Source organism: Peromyscus eremicus, chromosome 15, assembly GCF_949786415.1.
Source record: "Peromyscus eremicus chromosome 15, PerEre_H2_v1, whole genome shotgun sequence".
NCBI lineage: Eukaryota > Metazoa > Chordata > Mammalia > Rodentia > Cricetidae > Peromyscus > Peromyscus eremicus.
This window is the reverse complement of record NC_081431.1, coordinates 85426166-85451691: the sequence shown is the minus strand read 5'-3', so window position 1 is coordinate 85451691 and position 25526 is coordinate 85426166. Positions and strand designations below refer to the sequence as shown.

The 25526-nt window shown below is 39.9% G+C and overlaps 1 protein-coding gene across 5 annotated transcripts in view; it reads right to left on the bottom strand.

Annotated features, from left to right (window-relative positions):
• The window catches only part of Relch (RAB11 binding and LisH domain, coiled-coil and HEAT repeat containing), a 95405-nt gene extending 75552 nt beyond the window's left edge, over positions 1-19853 (bottom strand). For 2 of the 5 annotated variants that reach the window (XM_059280085.1, XM_059280084.1), the window contains exons 1-2: positions 19087-19853; positions 3912-4001 (exon numbers count right to left, since the gene is read on the bottom strand). In XM_059280085.1, the coding sequence (XP_059136068.1) occupies positions 3912-4001; positions 19087-19612 (616 nt within the window). In that variant the 5' untranslated portion in view covers positions 19613-19853. The remainder of the gene's footprint in view (positions 1-3911; positions 4002-19086) is intronic. The other 3 variants (XM_059280082.1, XM_059280083.1, XM_059280080.1) reach the window with 2 other exon arrangements.
• Positions 19854-25526: the final 5673 nt, after the last annotated feature.

Sequence of the window (25526 nt, the reverse complement as noted above, 5' to 3'; positions counted from 1 at the left end):
ACTTCACATTTCTATGTTCAAAATACCTAAACTAAGCTAATTAACAGCAATTTGAATATCATGAATCTATCTTGCTATCTTTAAGAAAACTTCAGCTATTTATTAATGAAATCAAAATTAAGCTCATTTGCTTTGATATCTGTTAGTACTTACATCAATTTTATGTGAAAATGTATACTTCACTGAAAAAGTGCCAATAATTAAAAAGCTTCAAATATTTACTTGTTTGAAAAGAAAGTGACTGTTGAAATAATTTTATTTGGGAAAGATTCAATTTTGATACCTATAAAAATATACAGCTTTTCAGAGGTGCAGCTTATTCTAAAAGACATTGTGGCTTTGGAAATAAAACTCTTCTGTGTTCCTGTTACTGGCAAATCTGTGAAGTACCATTTTACTAATTTATAAAATAAAGATTTCACTATTTATTTTGTAGGACTGTTAATAATATTAAGTGAAGTATTTTCTATAAACACTGAGCAAAGGGGAATATTCCTAAACCTGGGAATAGGGCTCAATGGGAAAGTACATGAATGAGATCCTATCACTGGAGGGGTAGGGGTAGGGTAGGGGTAGGTTGTATCTTTATGAAAGAAACTCTATAGGACTGAGAAAATAATCAGGTTTTTAACTTAGTAGAAGGGTGATAAGAAAACAAATATAATATCTGTCCTGTAGTATCAACAGCTGTCCACGTGTGGTGGTATAATGTATCATCTGAAATGCCAGTACCTGGGAGGTAGAGGTGGGAAGATCAGGAGTTCAAAGCCAGCCTCAGCTACACAGTCCAAGATTGGATTGGGCTGCACAAGACCTGCCCCACAATAAACAAACAAACAAACAAACAAATAAATAAATGCAAACAAAAACCCCTCAAATATCAACAGCTAGTTATGGGTTTGAAAGACCCACATTGGCAGGATAATGAATTCTGGACCTGTGTTATCTATATTATTGAGGGTTTCATATGATCCAATGACAGATGATAGAACAATCATCTTTTCTGAATCACTGGTCTTTTGATTCACTTTAAAATTACTACAAGTGATTAGCAAAGAATCAAAATCTTTGGAGAAAGTGATTAACTTCTTAAAGTCTCACATATACACATACATTTGGTTCTATACATACTGAAAGCTGTTTTCTAGAATAACATGTTCTCCTAAGGAAGATAAATACATTAATAGCCCACCAGCATAGTACAGTAATGAGAAAATCACTAGCTCTCCAAAGTTACAGGTATAATATATTGTTTAGATTAAAAATGTAACATCAGAATAACCACATTCAAAATATTTAAAAATTATTTATGTGCATAGTTGTTTTCCTGGTACGAATGTTTGTGCACCATGTGCATGAAGGATGCTTGCAGAGGCCAAAAGAGGGTGCTGGAGCTGCTGGGACTGGAGTTACAGACCAATGTGAGCCACAGAGTAGATGCTGGGAATCGAACCTGGGTCCTCTGAAAGCACAGCCATTGTTCTAAATTGCTGAGCCAACTCTTTAGTCCCACATTCTATTCTTTGTTGTGCAAAAGTGTGTAGGATGAGGTCCACTGCTTCATCAGGAAGCATCTGGAGGAGAGATTGCTAACTTTCTCACTTCTGTTCTGATACAAAGGCAGATAGAATGGCTCAGAGCTTGTTTCTTAACAATGCTTTCTGCTACTTAGAAATCAAAAAACACTTGAATAAGGAGAAACTCTTCAATCTGGTTCAACCCAATGGAATCTAACTTCAAATGGAAATTAAAGAACACAATTATGTAGCCAACTTGTTGGTAATAGTTATTTTCTAACATGTAACTATACAGATAAAAAACCTGTTATGTTGACTCTTTAAAAAACTAAACAGGGTCTTGAGGTATAACTCTGGTTTTGATCCCTAGTACAGCAACATTAAGTAGTGGTGGCATACAACTGTAATTCTAGCACTTGGAAAGTGGAAGCAAGGAGGGTCAAAGCTTGAGGTCATACCCAGGTACATAATGAGTTCCAGACTAGCCTATGATTCATGAGAACCAACTTATCTCAAACACTACCACCTCCCCCTGAAATATCATGTTTCCTATACAAAATATTTAATATTTATTATGTAACATAGATTATTTAATATGTAATTATATAATAATGCTACTTTACTAATGATACAATAGGATAAATCAATCCTGAGTTTATTCAATTAACTTTCCATTTGATTTGCTAGTTTAGATATTACAGATATGATTTGTAGTTTTTTCCCTTATTCTTTTCTTTGGTTGAGATTTCATTGTGCAACCTAGGCTAGCCTCAAACCTGGGGCAAGTCTCCTGCCTCAGCTTTCCAAGTGCTAGATCATAGCTGTTAACTGCTTTGCCTGATTTGATTTGATGCTTTGATGACTGTTGCTAAATTATGCTCACAACAAAGCAGCTATAAAATATAGGTCACAGTAAATTATTACAGTGACTTTTTCATTAAACTGATATTACTATTATTTATACTGGTGAGCCTTCTTAGCTTTGGTTGAACTAAAAACAATCACTCTCCCCCAGTTTATATAATACTGTGAGTTTTAAGTATCAAGTTTCTAGTCTTAAGCAAGGAATGGAAACCATATATTAGAATGGGATTTTTAATTAAGTCAAACCTAATCCTTCACATCAAGAGGTAGCATATGGTCGAGTTAATTGTGTGCTCTGTTGCTAGGCTATCTGGATTTGAATACTAGCTCCACCACTCAAGTTTAGTCCAATTTCTCCCAGGGCCTTAGTTTCTTGTGTAGGTATAGGGTAGGTAGTGATGCTTCAATGAGACAGTAAGTGTTCAGTGTTTAAAGTGGAGCAAGCAAGTGTCTTACAAGAATTATTTATTTTTATTATAATGACTACAGTAGGTCAGCATTGTGTAGGCTTTAACAAACGTGTCCCAGTATGTGCAAGGAAAATGCTTTAATAATAGGTGTAGCTTAGACTCATTCTGCCCTCACAGCTCTGTTTGTCCCTTATGGCCCTCCAGTTTCAGGAATGCCTACATTCCATCGGATCTTAAATACTGTCTTTGATGTCTCACTCTTGGCCAAAGTCTTATGAAAACAATTCCTATAACACTAAGTAGAATGACTTCAATCACAGGAAGCCATAACCCAGCAGAACTAGATACTCTCACCAAGGAGCCACAGCTTCTACATTGGCAAATTCCACAGTAGAGTCTGTGGAAATTCTCACTGGAATCCAATGACACTGACAGAATACAGTATAAGACAAATTGGTCCTCAGAAGCTCCACAGATCCGGTGGTGATTGATATCTTGATATCTATCCAGAAGGACTGGTGAGGAAGAGGGTGAGGATAGGAAGGGAGGAGACTGGTCTGAGTAACTAAGCAATTAGAAAAGATGTTATCCTATTAGAATAGGCAGGGTCCTAAAAGAGCCTATTGTACCAGGCCTCACAGGAAAATCAGGAATTTCTGGAAACAACTTTGAGAGCTATAGAGCATTCACAGAACTCATAGCAAAGTTCAAACTAACAATGTGAACAGAGCTATTTCAATCAGCTTTGAAAAATGCAAATTTGTACTGATAGACATATATGAATGCTGACCTTGGCTTGGAGTATCAAGGGAATGAGGCTACAGTACAGTTACTTTTGAACTATGCAGCTGATAACATAAGCCTGCTTTATAGCAGCTGTTAACTAGCTTGCTACAAGGAAATCCAGCAAACTGTAGGTTTATATACTCTAAAACTTCTAACACCATCAGAACAGCAAGCTGGGATATCTCCAACTTAAATTAGAAATCAGTACCATAACTTTTTATAATAACTATGTATATTAACATCCCACATGATAGGAGGAAGATAATTCCTCAAGCCATTTTAATTATTTCTGTAAAGTCAAAGAATCCAAATCTGTCTTTCCAGTCTTACTCACCTGCCACTCTTTCATCTGTTTCCCTGTTACCGTCATCAGAATATCTTGCAAAGTCTAATGAATCAAGAGTACTAATGCTCCCAGCTCGATCTATAAAAAAGAGAAAAGTAACAGAATAGTTTTTTACTTAGTTGTAAAATCAGGGATTATAATTCAAGTACTTACAAATATTGTCATTTCATAAAACTGTAAGTTCTAGAAATTCTACTAACCAAACAAACAAAAAGATTAAAAAATGCTCAAACCAATTTAACTACTTTAGATAATTATAATTTCCTACTCAAAAATCTGGCCCACTTATGAATAAAGCATACATAAAACATATTACAAGTAGTACAACCAGAACCAGTCAATCAACCAAACACTCCAAGCAGACAATAACACCTCTCCCAAGACAGTTATTTGAATTGCACTTGAAAGACTTTATAGATTTAGTCTGGTCTGGATAACTGCTGACTGAAAACATAAGACACTGGAAAAAAACAGCCCAAAGCCAGTCTTAAAATCTATCAAGTATACTGTTCATCATACAGTCCAAAACGACTTGATACACAAGAACAGCAAAGTGTCATTCAGCCCCAAGAGAAAATATGAACAAATAGGATCAATTCCAAGGCAAGCCATATGTGACAACCAGGGCACAAAGATTTTTAAGACAGCTGTTAAAATTATGTTATGTTTAGTGAATGGAAGTGTGGTGGTTTGAATTAGATGTCCCCGAGAAGTCTTAGGCATTTGAATACTTGGTCCTCAATTGTTGGTGTTTAGGGAGGCTTAGGAGGTGTCACCTTGCTGGAGCTACTGTGCCACTGGACACAGGCTTTGAGGTTTCAAAGGCCATACACTAGTTGCACGGAGTTTCTCTCTGTTTCCTGTTTGCTGTGCAAGATGTGAGCTCTCTGCTACTCATGCAGCCATGTCTGCTTGCCTGCTGCCACACTTTTCCATCCTCAGCGGTGATGGACACTTATCTGTCTGGAACCTTAAGCCTAAAATAAACCCTTCCTTCTACAAGTTGTCTTGGTCATGATGTTTTAACAGAATAATAGAAAAAGTAATAAAAACAAAAAGGATAGGAAATCCTAGCAGAAAAATACAGAATATAGAAATTACAATGAAGATTTTAGAAAATATCAGAAGACCTGAAAAGCAAATGCTTCACTCCAAAAGTTTAATGCAGAGTATAACAGAATAAACATGACAGAGAAATGAATTAAAAATAACGACAGGGGCAGTGAGATGGGCTCTGTGGGTAAAGCATTTGTTGCCAAGTCTAATGACTTGTGGCCAGTCCTTGAGCTCCAGAGAGTGAGGAGAGAACCAATTTCTTCACGTGGCCTTTGCCTTCTGGGCATATTTGCACAGACCCATAGACAAATGGAGGAAAAGATAAAAGAAAGCATTCAACCTGAAGAATAATGAAAGGTGACTAAGATGAAAAGTAGCAGAATTGTTTCCATGGAACAATAACAAAATGTCTAAGATACATAGAAATGGAGGCAACAACAGGTAAAACAAGAGGTTGAGCATCTAGATACAGATTCAAAAAAGTTAGAGGACACCCAGAGGATAGAGTACAGAAATGTAGGAATATCATAATCAAAGGAATAAAAACCAAAGGAATAAAAAATATTAAAAGCTGACAGAGAAAAACAGCCCATCCACATACACAACAAAGGAGCATGGCTCACTACAGATACACTCATTTGTCAAAACTGATCAGACTTAGAGGGTAGGTATCTATTGTATATAAAGAACCAAAACAACAACAACAAAAACCTGAGCATCAAGAAAACAACCCAATTAAAAATGGGGTATAGAACTAGGCAGATAAAACACAAATGGCTAAGAAATGAAGAAATATTAAAATACTTTGACCACCAGAGAAAAGAAAAAAACAAACAAAAACCTAAAAACTAAAAAACCACTACTTTGAGATTTCATTTTATTCCAGTCTGAATGACCAAGATCAATAAAACAAATGACAGCATACGCTGGCAAGGATGCAGGAAAAGAGGAACACTTATTCTTAGCTGGTGGGAGTGCAAACTGGTACAGCTATAATGGAAATCAGTGTGGCAGTTCCTCAGGAAGCTGTGACTTGATCTACCACAAAATCCATCTATACTACTCTTGGGCATACACCCAAAGAACTCTACATCCTATTACAGAGACACCTGCTCATCCATGTTCATTGCTGCTTTATTTATAATTGCTTGAAATTGGAAACAGCCTAGATGTCTATCAATAGATGAATGGATTATGAAAATGTGGTATATTTACACAATGGAATGTTATTCAGTTGTTAAGAAAAATGGAATTTGTAGGTAAATGGATGGAGCTAGGAAAAAAAAAATCATCCTGAGTATGGTAACCCAGACCCAAAAAGGCAAATATTGCATATTTTTTTTATATGTGGTTGTTAGCTTTTTTTGGTTGTTAGCTTTTAATATGTGTGATACAATCCAAATAAACACAGAAGTTAGGTTCCTAGTAAGCGACTAGGATCTCCTAAAGAAAGGGAAATGGAATATATTGTTATGGAGAGACAAAGGGGAAGACAGAATAGGAAATAAAGAAGGGTATGAGAGAAGAGAATAAAGGGTGAATATGGAAAGGAACAACTAATACTAAAGGGCATTTGAAAAACCATATGGACACCTACCGACTACTATGCATGCGCGCGCGCGCGCGCGCGCACACACACACACACAAAAGAAATCTAAATGGAGTCACCAAATAATAGGCAAAACAGTGTCACAACTAGACATCATATGCCACCAAGTAAAACCTCCAGTGACAGCAATGAGTTATGTATTATTGAATTATTGGCCAAAGTAGCCCCATGGAAACATCCGAACACTAGACTATTCCACAACCTGATGGGAAGGGCCTAATGCTGAAGACAACACTTACATGTCTCATTGAACACAGAGAAGTCAAGCTGGTGACTAACTAGAAGTTTCTTCTTACTGACTAGCGTTCATGGTACTGAAAGGCACTCTACATAATACCATAGAAGAAAAATAATCATCAATATCACCCAGCTATAAGCATTATAACTTATAGTATGAACTGCCTGCAAGAGTGCAACAGTGGCACAATTGTTTTGAGAGTAACCAACAATTATCGGATTGGATTTAAGGCCCACTCTACAAGAGGGAACTCATGCCTAAGAATGCTGAAGTGGCCAAGAGCCTCAGACTAGATAGATCATGGGCCTGGAGGGAACCTACTATATTATTCTATCAAAAGAACAGAGCAATAAAATGATTCCTATTGACATTCTGCTATACCTACCTACAGGTCAGTTTCTTCCTCATCTATCACCAGATAAGCCTTCTGCAATAGATTGGTACTAACACAGAGATCTACAACTGGAAAATCTTCAGTGAGAGTATCTGGACCACTCAGCTCTAAATAGGATGCCTACTTCAAACCCTTCCTTTCAAGGATCAGGGAGCTATGCGGAAGAGGACATGCAAAGACATACAAGAGCCAGGGGTGGTGGATGGTGCTGTGGGATGTTCTGTATGACAAATGTTTTGCTGATTGGTCAATGGTCAATAAATAAATCACTGATTGGCCAGTGGCCAGGCAGGAAGTATAGGTGGGACTAACAGAGAGGAGAATTGAGAGAACAGGAAGCTGGGTGAGGGAGACACTGCCAGCCGCCACCATGACAAGCCGCATGTGAAGATCCCGGTAAGCCACGAGTCATGTGGCAAGGTATAGATTTATAGAAATGGATTAATTTAAGCTGTAAGAACAGTTAGCAAGAAGCCTGCCACGGCCATACAGTTTGTAACCAATATAAGTCTCTGTGTTTACTTGGCTGGGTCTGAGTGGCTGTGGGACTGGCGGGTGACAAAGATTTGTCCTGACTGTGGGCCAGGCAGGAAAACTAGCTCCAAGGAAACTGACTTCCAGATACAACAGGATTGATGCACATATGAACTCACAGAGGGCAGGGTAGCGTGCCAAAGTCTCCACAGGTTCAAGCGCTAAGAGGGGGATATGAACATAAGGTCCAACATCTAACCAAGAATCTATCTGCAATTGATATCCACAAGCAAAGGAAAAATTAGTTTCCTCCAATGGAATCTCACTGGGTATATTGCCCATACTTCATGGTAGGCTCCACACCCAGAAGCAGTTGATCAACACAAAACAAACTCAATGGTATATTTCGTCTTACTGATTTTTGATTTAAATATTTCTGTGTATGTGTGTGTATTTCTTTTCTTTCTGTATTTTTTTTTTTTTTAGAGAGAGAACATAAAGTTGGGTGTGTAGGGAGGTGGGGAAGATCTAGAAAGAATTGGGAGAGGGTGAAAAACATCAAAATACATTGCATGAAAAAATTTTCAATAAAAAAAATAAAAAAAAATCAAACTGTACTCTTAAGATTTATAAATCTTACTAAGTTTTAGTTCAGAAGGTAGAAATTCCATTTTAAAATACTGACTTCTGGGGCTGGAAAGATGGCTCAGAGGTTAAGAGCACGGGCTGTTCTTCCAGAGGTTCTGAATTCAATTCCCAGCAACCACATGGTGGCTCACAACCATCTGTAATGAGATCTGATGCCCTTTTCTGGCCATGCAGACACAGCACTGTATACATAATAAATAAATAAATTTTTTTAAAAAAATAAAATACTGACTTCTAATGAATACTCTAAACGTGTTAAAAAATTTCAGGGAAAAGTATACTGCTTGCAACATGCAAATTAATTAGCCACTGGATGGGATCTAGAATCACTTGGGAGACCAGCCTCTGTGAATGTCTGTACAGGATTATCATGATGGGGTTAAACGAAGTTGGAAGATTCACCCACTGTGAGTAGCACCATTCTCTGGGCTAGGATCCTGGATTGCATAAAAAAGGAGAAAGTGAGCTAAACATGAGCATCCACTTCCCCTTGCTTTCTGAATAATGTGATCAGCTGCCTTAAGCTCCCGCTATGATGAACCAACCATACCCTAAGTCAAAATAAACCCTTTTCCTTAAGTTTCTTTTTTGTCAGGGTATTTTATCACAGCAATGTCTCCAACTTGTGCATGAAAAGCATGAACACAAGGAAGATCTTTACCGACCAATATTCTGGTGTTAGGATGTCAGAATTCTGTTTCCCACCTGACTTTAAAGGAATGGTAGAATTATGCTGACTGTTGATTTCACATAACTTTCTTTTTGGTTTAAGACAGAGTTTTCCAATGAAGCCCAGGCTGGCCTTAAGCTCTCAAGTCTTCCTCCAGTCTCAGCCTTATGGATGCTGGTACAGGCATGGGTTCCAACATCCCAGCTTCAGGTAAACAGATTTTATGTAAAGTACTCATCTTTTAATACTTTACTAAGTCCTCCTAATAGTTTTAGACATATATTAATGCCTAGACTTAAAACCTCTTTAGTCATGGTACAATCATTATTCTTTAACTATACTGGTAGTATTATTCTTTTTAAGTTTTAAAGAACTTACCTATATATAAGTAAATTTTTTTTCTTTTTTCTTTCTTTTTAGGGGAGATGAATAGTGCTGGCATCAAACCCAGGGTCTCACACATGCTTGCTAGGCAACTGTTTCAGCTCCAAGTTATAAATCTAGTCCCTTATTTTTTCTTAAAGTTCCAAGCCAGTAATTTTATAGGAAAAAATTCCTGTGATGTGTTGGGATTCTGCCCCTGCTCCAGCTGCATGACCGCACACGAGCAGTTAGGAGCTAAGCAAGTGGTCTTGCTTCTTACATCAGTGTGTGCTGAGACAGGCTCTTCCGTCACTCTGCGTCAGGAATCCTGTACCGCGGTTTATTGGACCTGCGACTGCCTGCTCCTCTTTTTTCATTTGCCCAGCCGTAGGCCCATTCAGCACACCACACCCACCAACCAGATTGGTGAGTTTAACCCTGGCATTTTCCGTGACTGTAGCCTGAGATATATTCCTCACACTGGACCCCTGGGGGTCCTCGGCTGCGTACGTACCATGACACATTCTCTCTTGATGAAGTATTGAATGCTGTCTGGACTCCCAGGGAGTACCCTGGTACGTAGGCCCAGGCCTTACTGTTATGTGTCAGCAGTTCCGGTAATTTGTGCTGTTAATGCCGGTCCACAGACTGCCTATTCTCAAGGACACTTGAAATAGGAGCGAGCCTGGAGATCCCGTTATTTTAACTCTTTATTTTTTTTCTCTCAGCTGAGGCCATGGGACATGGGGGCTTCCTTCTCGTGGTTCCACTCCTCCTCTCACAAATGTCTTAAAATATCCCCAGATAACAGTAAATTTGGCTGTGTAACGGCTGCTTCAACCCCGATACTTCACGGGAATTATCTAACTTCTGCCAGTGAATAGGCAAATGAAAAGAGTTACCTTATCCCCACACTTTTACCTAAGGTCTGAACCCTCCCTTTCTGAGTCTTTCTCTCCTGCCCACGTGCATTCTTGAACCTAAGGAATCTCTGACTCCAAAGAACCTTATCTTATCTCTTCTCCGCTCTGTTCTCCAGTACCAGGCAGGCTGCTAAGCATGGACAGGTCTGGAAGCAGGCTGGGATGCATGCAAATAAATTTATGATTAGGACCCACATGGAGATTACAATAATCCGGATGGCTCTTTAGCCAGAGATCAGTTTATAGCCTGCCTCCTAGCGTGTGTTCCTAAAGCTGTCCTCAAGCCAGCAAACTATTAAAAAAAAAATTCAAGACATGGAATAAAATCCACCTCTTGTCTCCCAGACTTCCCCGACATAAGGACTTAAGCATCTGGAGAGCAAAGCTCCTGACCCCACAGGCGGAAGTTTCAGCTGTGGCATTTTTAGGTGTACCATGGGAGAAATGAGAAAGCCATGAACAAAACTGCCAAATGCTGGCACACGCTATCCGACTGGCTCCCAAAAGTTGCCAGGTCCCTGTGCCACCTAGAGAGATAACTGGTCAGCTGACTGCCCCCAGGCAACGAGTAGCATGGGGACAAATTTAGACCTCCAGCAGACCTCCTAGGCCACAGGCTCACAGGGAACCCAGAATGCAGCATGGAGGTGATCTGCTTCCTTCCTGTGGGACATTGAGCCACTTAAATCAGTCCTGAGGGAGTTTTGGAGTACCACTTCTCTTTCTTGTTTCCCTATTGTTGGGGTAGGGGGACAGCCTTACCCACCTCACCAGACTTAATTGTACTTTCAGGGTTACTTAATGGGAAAAGATTTTCCAGCTAAGGTAGGAGATTTCATTTTATTTGCTCCCTCCAGACCGGTCAGCAGTGGTTCCCATGCACAGTGACACAGACAGGGCCTGGCTCGCTCTCTGAAGTTCCAGAGGACATCAGGATCCTCTGCCTTGTCAGGATCCACTGCCTTGTCACCAATTCCAGAAGAATGAGGTCTCCCACCACAAGCTTTTCTCTTCCTGGTTCTCTCTTCTAATTAACTACTCAGCTAATTGTTATAGGATCACCATAGAGCCAGAATCCAAGGACCATCAAATATATATCCAGGTGGTAAAGAAACAGTAACAGTTAAAAGGTATTTACACCCCCAGACCAAAAGGGCTCTGCAGAAAAAAAAAAAAAAGACTTTAACCATCTATTACTGTTAAATGCTCTCAGCAATTGATCACCTGTGTCTCCTGAATGCTAAACTAATAAAGGTGCCTTAAAATAATCTCTCTCTGATAAAGCTTGAATCAGGTAAAAATTAAGAACATGTTCCATTCCCCGCCACCCCCCCCCCGCCCTGCCTCGCCCCTCTCTCTCATTAACATTAACCAGCAGAGTACTAAAAACTGCAATGGTTACCAGCCCAAGACTTTAACTTTCTTATGGTTGCTTCTTAATATTTTCAAAATTTTTCCTAAGCTCCAGAAACCAGATTAAACCCATCCAACAGGTTGGATCTACTTCAAGATAAAGTGCCAAACTCAAACCTTCCTGGTGTCGGGACCCCCTCTATCACCCTGGGAACTCCTCAAAGGAAAAAATAAAAATAAAATTCTTTCTTCTAAGCTTTTCTATGTCTCTCCAGCATCCTGTCAGACACAAAAGCAGCCAGAATGCCAAGCCAAGAAAAATGGACAGCTCCAAGGCAGCAGACCACAGTCCACCATCCCAGGATGCCTGTCTACCTCAGAAGCTCTGTTCCCTACCCACCCAAGAGTCAACCAATGCCCATCAAGTCAGCTGGAAGCAGTTTTTCTGGGAGAAACAATGTCCCTATTCCTGTGCACCCACTTTTTTATAATAGGCAAAAAGTCTGGAGTGTTGAGATTCTGCCCCCACACCAGTTGCATGATCACACATGTGCAGTTCAGGAGCTAAGCAAGGGGTCTTGCGTCTTACGTCATCAGTGTGCACTGGTGATTATGTGTGCACAGCATGGTCACACAATCAGGGCATGTGTGGCATAGCTCCATAAGCATGCTTGCGCACATGTGCGGGAATCCTTTAAAGAGTCGGACATAGACCCCCTTTCTGTTCTCTCCTGGCCCCCATTATCTCTATCTCCCTCTCTCTCTGCTCTCTGCATGTGCTCCTTTCCCAGACCTGGTTCTTTTGTCCCCCTGCCTCCCTCCTCCTAATAAAGCTCTGATACTGAGTTTTGTTGTGGCTCGTGCCTTGTGACCTTTCTGCATGGTAACCAGCGCTGCTTATCATTCTTAAAGTGATGTCTTTAAAAATAATGATTATAATGTCATAGAAGAAAAATATTAGTGCTGAGGAGATGGCTCAGTGGTTAAGAGAACTTTCTGCTTCTGCAGAGGACCTAGATTTGATTTCCACATAGTGGTTTACAACTGCCTGTAACTCCAGTTCTGGGAGATCTGATGGTTTCTGACCTCTGTGGGGCACCAGGCATACATGTGATGCCCAGACATTCATTCAGGCAAAACATCCATGTACATAAAAATTAATTAAAAATATTCCAACTCATTAAATTTTATTCCATCTTGTCATAAAATATTTTTTTATGGAAAAAGTAATGTTAATTTTGACTAAACTGCAACAGACTTTTTATGTATTTTATATTTGAAGACTAATAATTAGGCTATATTGTAGGTCCAAGGTGAGTATGGTTCTTTGGATTTAGCTGCAATATTTTAAAAGCAACTTTTAATCAATTTCTGCAGTTCTATGTGACTAGCATGGCTTTTGGACTGTGCAACAGCAAAACATGATCAGGGACATTAATCAGACTCAGTTTATTTTTGGGATAAGCAAATGTATGTTATATTCCAAACGGTCTAATACTTGAAGGAAATTTTGGAAAAATTAACCTTTTACTAAAAAAGAAGGCAACCAGATATGGCATATGACATACACTTGCCATTCTAGCTACTTGGGAAGCTGAGGTAGGGGAATCATTTGAACCCAGGACTTCAAAACCTGAATATCTATCAAAAAACAAAATAAAACAAAACATCACAGAGTTACTACATGCTAAAAAGCAATACTGTAGGCACAAAGTAGTTCTTCATAGACCAGTATGTCTGCTGTGTAACTTTTTAATAATTTACTTTATAGCTGAGCAACTAATGATGAGGCACCATAGTTGGAAAAGCAGCAAACCTGTTCTTAACTTTATCAAGGCTGAGAACTAAATCTATTATAGACAGGTTGAATATAAGATATGCAGAGTGAGCCTATAAATTACATGTAAAAGTAATTTTATTTATATGTACATTTGATGAACATGTACTGTGGTTATGATGTTCAGAGGACTTCAAATCACTATGGGCTGGAGAGACTTCAGGAAAGGAACAAGTAGGGACTTCCTTTCGGAAGAATGTGATTATGTGAATGTGTCTGAAAAAGGCATCAAGAACCAGTGTAGGAATATATTAGACACTGAGGAAATGTGATTAAAGAGTAAGGCTTTACTTACACAAAGCACGGCTGAAAAGGCAGAAAGATGCAAAATTAGACGAGTAACTTTACTGATAGAGTTATTTTAAAGTCAAATTTTATCATATACTAGACAAAAATTTGGGGGCAAATTCTAAAAGGGGTTGTTATTTTCCCCTGTAATGCAAACTTTTGCTAATTATAAGAGGGTTGGAAAGAATTGTTTTGGAGGAAGTAATTTTGAATAGCTAACTAGACAGTCAGCTAGATCAGCTTTGTACTTATGGCTGAAAGCTGGGCCAAGAAGAATTCAAGGTGTGCCTCTGCTATACAGAGAGTTCAGTGGCTGCTTGGCAACCCAGAAAGATCCTGTCTTTAACGACAATAACAACAACAACAAAAGCAAGGAAGGAAGCAGGAAGCAAGAAAAGGAAGGAAGGCTGGAGAATGTAACTCTGTGGCAGACCTTGTGTAGCATGTGTGGGGTCCTAGGTTATCCATTGAGTACTGAGGGTAGAGGAGAAGGAGAAGAGTGAAACATAAGATTCATCAAGAATTGCTCTTTGCTTTAAATAAGCTCATAAGCCGTTACAACTAAGTCATATATGTACACACCAACATGAAGCAAACTTAAAATGGAATTAGTATGTACCAGTCTGTAGCCCAACTGATTTAAAATGAAATTAAAAAAGAAATCAAGAAAGAGCCATGCATAGGACAGAGGACTAATACCTAGAATAAATAAAGAACTCTAAAACTTAAATACCAAACAAATAATCCATCAAATCAACAAATGGGCTAATGAATCAGACACATAGTTCTCAAAAAAAGTAAGTGACCAGTAAATATTTGAAAATATGCTCATCATCTTTAGTCATAAAGGAAATAAAAAATAAAACTGCTTTGAGACTCTATTTTGTCTTAGAATTGCTATGACTAGGGCTAGAGAGATGGTTCAGTGGTTAAGGGTTTCTGTTGATCTTGCAGAGGACATAAGTTTAGTTCCCAGCATCCACATAGTGGCTCACAACCATCTCTAACTCAAATTGCAGGTGTCTGACAATCTCTCCTAACCCTTACAGGTACCAAGCATACACATGGTGCACAGCATACATGCAGGCAGAACACACTCATTCACACAAAATAAATAAATTTAAAAGAAGAAAATTTAAAAAATGCTTACCATCAAGACAACAGTGGATGGTGAGGATGAGGGGAAAGAGGATGTCTTGGTGGGAATGTAAGCTCATACAGCCATTAAGGAAGTCAGTGTGGAAGCTCCTCAAAATCTAACAACAGGCATATCATATGATGACCCAGTTGTACCATTTGTGGATATATATACCTGAACTATTGTCAGCACACCCTAGAGATCCTTGCACAGTCACAGCTATTTCTGTACTATTCATAACACACACACACACACACACACACACACACACACACACACACACACACACAGAGCCTACATGCCCAAACACATACAATAGAATTTTTCTGGAAGAAAAATGAAATCATGGTATCTTCAAGAAACTGGATAAACTGGAGATCATTATGTTAAGTAAAATAATCCTGACTCAGAAAGACAAATAACATGTTTTCTCTCATACATGGCCTTAGATTTAATTTCCTATGTGTACATATGGGTTGTATGTGTGTAAAAAAGTAAGATAAAAGTAGAAAGTGGACCGTGGTAGGGGGGAATTATAAAGAAGTGTAGTGGTGGAGGATGAGTAATGGAATACATGTGACATAAAAGTGTAAGAGGGGACAATTTAGAGGGAGGGAAGGAACAGCAGTGAGGAAGAGGGGATGAGTAAGGATAGAGGCATGGATGTATGAGATGCCATAATGACACCTACTACTTTGCATGCTAATTTTAAAAAGTTAATAGAAAGGGACAGTGAACTGCCTTAAGTGGGTAAAGGTACTTCCTACCAGGCTTGACTACCTGAGTTCTATGACTTGGACTCATGGAGAAGTAGAAAGAGAAAACTAACTCTGCATAGTTGTCCTCTGGTCTCTGTTTGTGGATACACACACATATACATTAAATAAGAAAAGTAAAAATGTTAATTACCTTGCATCGAGGCTTTCATATCCTCTGCATTCCTCCATCTCTTCTTGAAAGTTCCACAAGTGCCCTTTTATTTGTGTTCCCTTAACATGTTCCCTTAACAACTATGATGTTTATATGCTTTGCCTCTCTACTTTATCCTAATTCATTTCATACTTGTTTGTTGTTGTTGTTCTGTTCTGCTTTGTTTGACACAGGGTTTTTCTGTGTATCCCTGACTGTCTTAAAACTTACTCTGTAGACTAGACTGGCCTTGAACTCAAGAGATCCACCTACCTCTGCCTTCTAAGTGCTGGGACTAAGGCACGCACACCAACACCGGCTTCATTTCATACTTTTTGATCTTACCTATCTCTGATAATATTTTCTACATGGTGCACAGGATTATTTACTTTACATTTGTATTCCAGTGCAAGGAAATGTAAATCTGTGTTAACAACAGTAGCTAGTAATAATAAAGTGGAAAAAAAATCAAGTAAGAATAGAGATAGAGGATGAGATCAAGCCACAAAGTAAGGGTAAAACTGGTGGTTCAGATGCAAGCTGAAAGTAAGGCAGCACACAAATACAGAAACTGACAGATGGCAGAAAAAACAGAAAAATCTGATGACACTACTTTGAGCAATCTTATACCTCCACAACAGGACTAGCAGGTTTTAAAAACAAACTGACTTGTAATTTTTGAAATGGGTGAGACAATCCGGAAGGCTACACCCATGCTTACAACTTTGTTTTATTCTCCCTGAGGCTGAGCCATGTTTTATCACCAGGAAAATCACATGCAATCATGCAGCTAAGCTTGACTGAAATCAATCATACAAGCTAATCTGGCCTTGTTAGATGATTTGATTCAGAACAGTTGATTGTGCTTGGATCTGGCTGGTAGTTAAGTAGAAACTCACAACTGATCAGAGAATGCCAGCAGAGTGCTCCACCACAAATATAAATATGAGATATCTATATTATACACCCCCAAGCCTCAAGGGACTGTTGCAAAAGGGGCAGAAAGACCCTAAGAGCCAGAGGTTGGGGAGGACTGGAAAAAAACTGTCTTTTGGATATGACAGGACTAATGATAGCTAATTGTCATCTGACAAACTTCCTCATCAGGACCCAGCCCAATGAACTCATAGTGGCTGTGGAGGCCCTGAACAAGACCTGCACAAGAGCAAGTCAATCAACATTCCAACAAGGAGTAGGGAGGGGTTCACAAGTTCACACAACTACCTGGGGAGCCAGAGACAGTTGATGGCTTCTGGGGGAGAGTCAGTTTTTTAAGGGTATGGCCCGTGGTAGGGCAACCATGTTCCAGTGAAGGGGCTCATACCCATGAGTTTATGGGCAGCACAAAAGACTTGGTGGGTTATTTAAAAAAAGAGGAGGGTAATGTGAAGTTGGTTGGGTGAGGAGTTGGGGGGAGGAATGGAAGATGAATATGGTCAAAATATATTGTATATATATACAAAATATATTGTATGAAATTCTGAAAGAATAAATAAAAAAATAAAATAAAAAAATATTCTATTAAATATGTGCTTGGTTCTCTTGGAGACTAAATCAGCTATCCTTGATAGCTTACAATCACACAAACTGTGTAACTGTCTCGACTTTGAGTTTAATGCTATGCAGTGCAGCTACCTTGATGAAATGCAGTGATGCTCCTGACAGATCATTCATCTCCCCCTCAATATGGTGCTATTGCTTTCTCAGTTCATCCTTTTGTTATCAAATTTGTATCACCTTGCTTGCCTTCTATGTTGATTGGTCATTTTGAGTTAAGACATATGCTGAATTATTAGACACTTTGCTTGATGATATACTGAAACTTTTGCTGAGTTGTATCTTAAAATACAGTAGCTGTGGTAGAATGAATGTTAAGATAGATAGAGATCTGAGTTCAAATCCTAGATCTACCACTTAAAAGGTAAAATATGAAAAGTCCAAATCTTCCAACCAGTACTCATCCTCTCATTCATACACACATGCATGCATGCACACACAAAAGTAGGGAGATTGTCTATCAGATGCAGGGCCCTAGGTTTAATCCTCAGTCCTGGGAAAAGAGGCAGGAGCTCCAAACTAACATGTGAAATGACTATATTAAATCATTACTGCCATCAAACCAAATACAAAAGAGCTAAAGGCTATAATGTAGGTTAAAACTAACTAAACCTGGGATACACATAAAGAACTATAAAAGTGACATTTGGCCTGGGTCTTGATGAGGGAGTTTGCCAGGTGACAATCATTAGGTAATTTAGACAGTTATGAAAGAAGGAAATGTGCTTAGGATTTACCCTGATAGAAAATGCACTCTTCCCAGTTCTACTACATCAAACTTTAGCAATTTATGTCTCCGGAATCATTCAAAACTACAGACACTTAGAGAAATCAATTGGGCTTATCTGTTAGTAAATTCCAGCTGGCCTTACCAAAGCATTAGCATCAGTGTGTGAAAAATTTGATGCCTCTCAAAAAGAACATTGAGAATCCTCATATAAACCTTATATATAAAAATAATGATTATATCAGTGATTACTCTGCTGCTAAAAATTATGTAGCAAGAAAAATACATAGACCACTAGCTTATTCAGAGAAAAAAAAAGCCTACACAGTGGTGCTATGGTGAAAAAAAAAGGTGGCAGAAAATCCTTAGTTGTTCCATAACTTTCCTGTAAATTGGGGTAGTGAAATTAAATTATGTTGATATTTAACAGACACATCCTATGAAGCAGAAAAATCCATTTCCTCCTTCTTATTAACATAAATTATATAAAATAACAGAAAAACCAATTTTTGAGTTAAGTCTCCCAAAGACAAAAGGTCTTCAGTGCATCCAACTTTAGAGAGCACTGATGTTTCCTATTCTGTTCTTTCTCTGTTCTTGAGTGAATCAAAGAATTACTAAGAAACATTATTTCCTGGTAGTGTGATTCAAGAGACTGTGGAAGAAAGGAAAAGTGCTTAGAGCAAAATGTCCAAGTAATAAGGAAGCTTTCTAGAGTGCCATATAGCCAATAAACTGGAAACTCTTGATGTTATAGGTCCCAATACCAACAAGGGGGCCAGCAGCAGTGTTAACACCTGCCGATACAAAGAACAGCTACAGAGGGATCTTTTTGCTTCCACTACGCAGGACACCTCCCACCTCGCTCAATACGCTTCTCAAAACGACCTTAGACTCAGAACACGCCCACAAGTACCCCTCAACAGCACAGTAACTCTTAATCCCTTATCTGCAGGTGTGACAGGCTGCGCCTACTTACTGAGCTGCCCTCCGCCCGACGTCGTACTCGGTTCCCGACCTCCAACGCCTCCAACGCCGGATGCTCCAGGGATGCCAGGCGCCCCCATCCCTGGTGGGGTCCCACTCTGCCTCTCGAAGTTGCCAGGATTGGAAAAGTAATCGCGCAGCCGCGGTAGTTCGCGGCCGCTCTCCAACAGCTCAGTGTGCAGCTCCAAGGCAGTCAGCAAGTATTGATCGCGCAACAGCTGGGCGGCGATGGCATCGATGGACAATCGGGCCGGGGTCTCCCCGCCGCCCCCCAAGGCCGCCGGAGTGGCGGCCGCCTCCACAGGGAGCCCTGGTCGCGCGCCGCTCCCCAGGGCCACGGGGTCCTGCGGCGACAGCGAGCCCGCGGAGCCAGGATCCAGGCCGACCCCAGCACCCAGCCCAAGTCCTGCCCGCCGCTCCTCGGTCGCCGCTACCTCGTCGTCGTCCTCATCGGAGTCGCTGAGGAATGGATTGACGCCGCCACCACTGCCTCCACCTCCGGGTGCCATCGCCGCCATCTTACTCTGTCAGGAGTGTGGGTGCTTCCCTGCCCGGCCCGACAGGCCGCAACCTGAATCCCCGGTACGTCCCGGGCGCCACCGAGCACCTAGACAGCCCGGGCGGGGGCTGCGTCCCTTCTCCCCCCGAGGCCAGGCGGGACTGGGAGGCAGGAGGCCGGGATGCAGCAGCACCCGCCGCCTCAGCCGCCGCTGCACCAGCAGCCGGCTCTGCAGGCGTCTTCCTGGTCTCTAGTCTCGCGAGAACTGGTTTGTGTCCCGTCCTTGCTCCGCCCCGGCCCCGCCTCAGCCCCACCCACTTTAGGCCCAGGAGTCGGAAGATTGAAGGGCCCGCTCTAGACTCAAACGTAAAGCCACGCCCACAACCCTTCGCGGATTGGCTGGAGTTCCTGGGGCAGGCCAGAGAGTTATCGCGAGAGCAGCGGAGGCCTGCGCAGGTTGGGGGCGTTTCCTTGAGGCGCCGAGGCGGAGGTGACTGAGGGCTGCGGGTTGGCTGTGCTTTGAGGGGGCTGAGGGACCTTTCGTGGCCCTGGGTCCTCCTGCGTGCTGAGAGAGCCCCGTCCCGAGCCCGGGCCTGAGCCGGACAAGCCCTAGGTAAAGTCCCGGGACCCTTGCACTTGAGGTGTGGCCGAGCCAGCCCAGAGGCAGCGCCTGCAGCTCCCTTCACGCTTCAGGTTTTGCCGCTGTTTGCTGTCTGCGCCCAGACGGCAAGTGTGGTGGACAGCACTCAGAATCTGCCTGCTTCACCCTTCCGTATTGGAGGTCTAGCGACTGCACTTCGGTTAAGGGAGGGCGTCCCCTCGGTCCCCAGAGTTAGACCTAGCAAGCTGCAGGGTGCAGATAGAGCCTAGGCGGAAATTGCAGCACTTGAGTTTGGAGTTGCCTTTGCACTTATCTGTGAACTGCCTGGACTTGGATGATCCACCAAGTGCTCTGTAAACCCTTGGAGCTAACATACATAAGTACGTAAAGTTCCAAACTGTTAGCGCTGTCCCACAGTAGAAGTTTGTAAACTTTAGTCTGGGCAGCTTCGATGATCTGGTCAAGTCCATTCCAGTAGGACACGTCTAGTGGCGCCAGCATCACCCATCTTTTGTCCAAAATCATTCTTTCCCACAATTCCCTGAAATTTTTCTGGTTTCATTTAGGCTAGAATCAAGGTTTTTGATTGTGGAGCTTAACGATTTAAAACATTGCACGCTGTAGAGAGATTTGATTTCCTTTATGAAACGTTAGCCTATAACTATACTTCTAAGTTTGGAAGATGGTTTATCTCTCGTGATATTCCTTGATGGTAGGCTGAGGTGATAAGGGATGTTTCCCTGCCGTTAGTATTAGACTGCTAGGCCTGGTACCTTCTATTTTGTTACACACAGATTGCCACTTTTCCCAGGTTATAGATTTCTTTCCCTACTAAGTAGCTCCGAACAGACAATAAAATGAATACGCCGTCGCAGTCCTAACTACCTGTTCTGTCCTAGTGAAGCACTGAAGTGTCTCTGTAGCTGGAGTTTCCTCTCCGGGTCTCGCCAAGCCCTGGCAGTCCCGACAGCCCACTTATAAAATAAACACACAGACGCTTATGTTTTTTACAAACTGTATGGCTGTGGCAGGCTTCTTGTTATCTACTTCTTCTATCTTAAATTAACCCATGTCTATTAGTCTATAAGTTGTCACATGGCTTGTGGCCTTCCGGTACCTTACATCTCTCTTGGTGGCGGCTGGCAGTGTCTCTCTGCCTCAGCCTTCCACTTCCCGGAATTCTCTTCTCTGCTTGTCCTGCCTATACTTCCTGCCTGGCTACTGGCCAATCAGTGTTTTATTTATTAACCAATCAGAGAAACACATTTAACATACAGAACATCCCACAGCATGTCTCCTTTAGCTTTGTGGAATATAAAAATAGGGCATTGTTATATGACCTTAGTTAGGTCTGGTTATTGGTTTACATGTAAAGTATGCCAGAAGTTAAATGTAGGCTTTTATTTCAGTTTAATCAGCCTCAATAAACAAAAATTTCATTTGAATGAGGCTTTGGGAGGTTTTTGTTTGTTTGTTTGTTTTTGGGTCGTCGTTATTACTGTTGTTTGGATTTCCTTAGAAGCTTTTAAAACAGTGTTACATGTGATATTGTGATATGAAGGTGGGAGGAGGAACATGGAAGCGGCATGGATGGTTTCAGTTGGGAACAGGGAACAGGGAGACAGGGAGAAAGTTAACCCAGATTGTAAAAGGAACCTTGCCACATTGTAAGATAATTGAAACATAGTGTTAGTAGTAAGGATTTTGTTGTTGTTTAAATAAAACTTTAGCTTCCAATTCTTTGGGTAAATAATGTTCTTACCATTTATTGATGAATCTGAAAAAAAGATCTTCAATATCCTGGAAATAGTATAAAATGGCCAATATTGTATTGTGTTTCACATTTCTTAGCAAAAGGGATTATCAGTCCTTACTTTGAGATTGCCAAAGAAATTAAAAATGGAACCAAATTTTGGAATGGAGGATTAGTGAATGTAATGGGAAAGACATGAGCAGAAATGTATTGTTTATGTACACTTTTTCCTTCTTTGTGATGAGGATGTTTAGAAAGCTGCATTCAGGGTTCGTGGGGAGAACTGCACTTAAGATGATAGAAAAGCCTATACACATTATTTATTGTGAGACATTGGAAATGTTTGAACCTAAATTCTCTCAGCCTTACTTTCATTTATCTGCCCTGGGGGATAATGAAAGTACATAGAATTGTGAATGCTCTTGTCACGGTGCCTGGTAGCTGGTTGGCAACAGATGTTAGAATGGTCAGTTATTAATTGATGGAATATTGGATACTGAGGACATTTAGCAGGTTTTAAAACACAAATACCAATGGCTAATGGAGCCTAGAAAAGCAATTAAGTCAGTAGGACTAAAAGAGGCAGCAGCTTTAAGTTTAGGGTCTGGATTCTAAAGTGCAAATGAAAAACAAATTTAAAATGTTTGCCTCTGAGTCTTAAGTTGAACATTTAAGTTCTGTGGCTGACCTGTTATACACATCTGTAGTTACTGTTTCTAGTTCTTGCTCTGTAACTGGAGACTTCTTTATCTAACTGCATTTCTTAGCAAATCAATTGACCAGTCTTATCATAGGCTAACTTTGCCTCTCTGGATTGTGCATGAATAGCTTTAATGCACACACTGGGATATTAAGAAACACACTGGAATATTAAGAATTTCTGACTTCCACTTATAATTTATTAATAGTTGTTGGAAATTTCTTTCTTGTTGTTGGTTGTTTTTGTTCTTTTCTTTTTGCCTTTTTTTCTCTTTGATCTTTTGGGGGCCTGCCACCCACCTCCCAAGTAAATCACACACAGAGGCTTATTCTTAATTATAAATGCTGGGTCTTAGCTTGGCTTGTTTCTTCTTGCCAGCTTTTCTTAACTTAAAATTACCCCATCTACCTTTTGCCTGTAGCCTTTTTTCTTTTCTTCTGTATATCTTACTTTCTCTCTTACTCCATGACTGGCTGTGTGTGTGTGTGTGTGTGGATGGCTGGCCCCTACTGTCCTCCTCTCCTTGTTTTCTTGCTCTTTCTTCTCTTTCTCCCAGATTTCTCCTTCTATTAATTCTACCCGCCAGCCCCACCTATCCTTTTTCCTGCCTCACTATTGGCCTTTCAGCTCTTTATTAGATCATGAGGTGTTTTAGACAGGCAGAGTAACACAGCTTCACAGAGTTAAACAAATGCAACATAAAAGAATGTAACACATCTTTGAGTCATTAAAACAAATGTTCCACAGTATAAACAAATGTAACACATTTTAAAATAATAATCTGCTACACTTTCTTCATTGGAAGACTGACCCAGAAAAAAGCCTTTTAGGCTGACATTAGAATAAGGATAGTCATTGATGTTTGTCTCTTAGCAATAAAAATACAAAAGATAGATTTTTTTTTTTTTAAAAAAAAACACTTTAATCATTTATGTATTAAAATTATTTGAGGATGTCATAGTCTTAAATAACCACAAATAACATTATAAATGCAAAGTTTGGTTGATTTAATGTATGATAGTGTCTAATACTTCATTAGTTTTTAGTTTATGATGGTAAATATCCCACAGATGTAAAAATCCTAGATTTTTCCAGGCAAGTGAATATGTGTGCTTTGAATTTTAATAGTTATGCATTTGTTTTGGAGGTTTCCAAATAATCAACCATCCCAATGAAGTTTTCCTTTTCAATAAATGTGAATAAAAAGTGATTCCCTTTAAAGAAAAATGTTACATGGCAATATTGCTTGAGATAAATGTGTTTGGGTATAATAGATAGTATGTGAATATTCATACTTTCAAGTCATTGCAACTGCATGTATAATACATTATATTTAAACATAAAACATGGGCTTTTTGTGTTTGTTTTGAAAATATCTTTGAAATGTCAAGATTTTATCCAGGAATCCCAAACAAAGAAGCAAGGCGACCTCTAGTGGCTATTGTGCATATTGGTATTGAAACTTAATCCTAAATGAGTCTGTGTAAAACTGTAATGGATGCAAATGGTGACCTTTCCTGCTGTCCTTGAATTATTGAGAAGTGACAAAAACAGACATTAAATCATCAAAGATAGTTATGTACTGAACTCACAAGTCTACCACTGAGCTAAATTGAAAGCCCCACATATACATTTTATTTAATCACATGGCTGCTATTGATAAGTCAAAAATTGAGGAAAAAACAAACTACTTCTGTGTTTTTCAATTTGGGATTTGTTAGCAAAGATGCATTTACAGGACAAAATGTGATAGTGGTACGTGCTAGATGAGAAGAGTTTGTTTTTAAGAGAAATGATAACATATGTTCAAGGAAAAATAAATAGCTGGGGCCGCCACGATGGCAGAGTAAGTAAAGGCATCGCCACTAAATCTGAAGACCAGTGTTTGATCTCGGAGTTGCCTTCTGATCTCCACATTGTGCCATGGCATGCTCGTGCATATGAATGTGTGAGTGCTTGCGCTCGAGTGCGTGCACACACACAAACACACACATTCACAAGCACGCAGATGCACACACAAACACAAATAAAAATGTAATAAAACATCTTAAATGTTAATATCTAGTTTTTTTAATGTATGAGGTGTTTACCTCCATAAAAATGGAGAAAAGATATTTTTATTTATTTATTTATTTATTTATTTATTTATTTATTTATTTATTTTTGGTTTTTCAAGACAAGCTTTCTTTTTATAGCCTTGGTTGTCCTGGAACTCACTTTGTAGACCTGGCTGACCTCAAACTCACAGAGATCCTCCTGCCTCTGTCTCCTGAGTGGTGGGATTAAAAGTGTGACCAACCACTGCCTGGTGACAAGATAATTTTTTAAAGAAACTGTTGACAAGTATTTGCTTAGAACCAGTGGTCTCAACTTTCCTAATGCTGCAAAGACACTTTAATACAGTTCCTTATGTTGTGGTGACCCCCAACCATAAAATTATTTTCATTGCTACTTCATAACTGTAATTTTGCTACAGTTACAAATTCCAATGTAAATGTCTATGTTTTCCAGTGGTCTTAGGTTAACCCTGTGAAAGAGTCATTTGATCCCCAAATAGGTCACGACTTACAGGTTGAGAACTGCTTGCTTACAAGATAGTAGAATCCTGGCTGATTTTTCTGTATTTAAATTATTAATATTCAGAATACCATTGTCATGATGGTGCTCACTATGTAGTTTAATGATCATATAAACTAGGGAAGATGCAAGCATTGCACTGAGAGATTAGATTGCAAAATTAATCTTTGTATATTTTGTTCACCCTAAATTCCCTTAGAATAAAAAAAGTATCTTCTAATTTGACCTTTGGTTCATTTTATTTTTTAATTTGTTTGTCTTTGATAAGCCCATTTAGAATGTCTCTTTCTTCTTTACAGGAC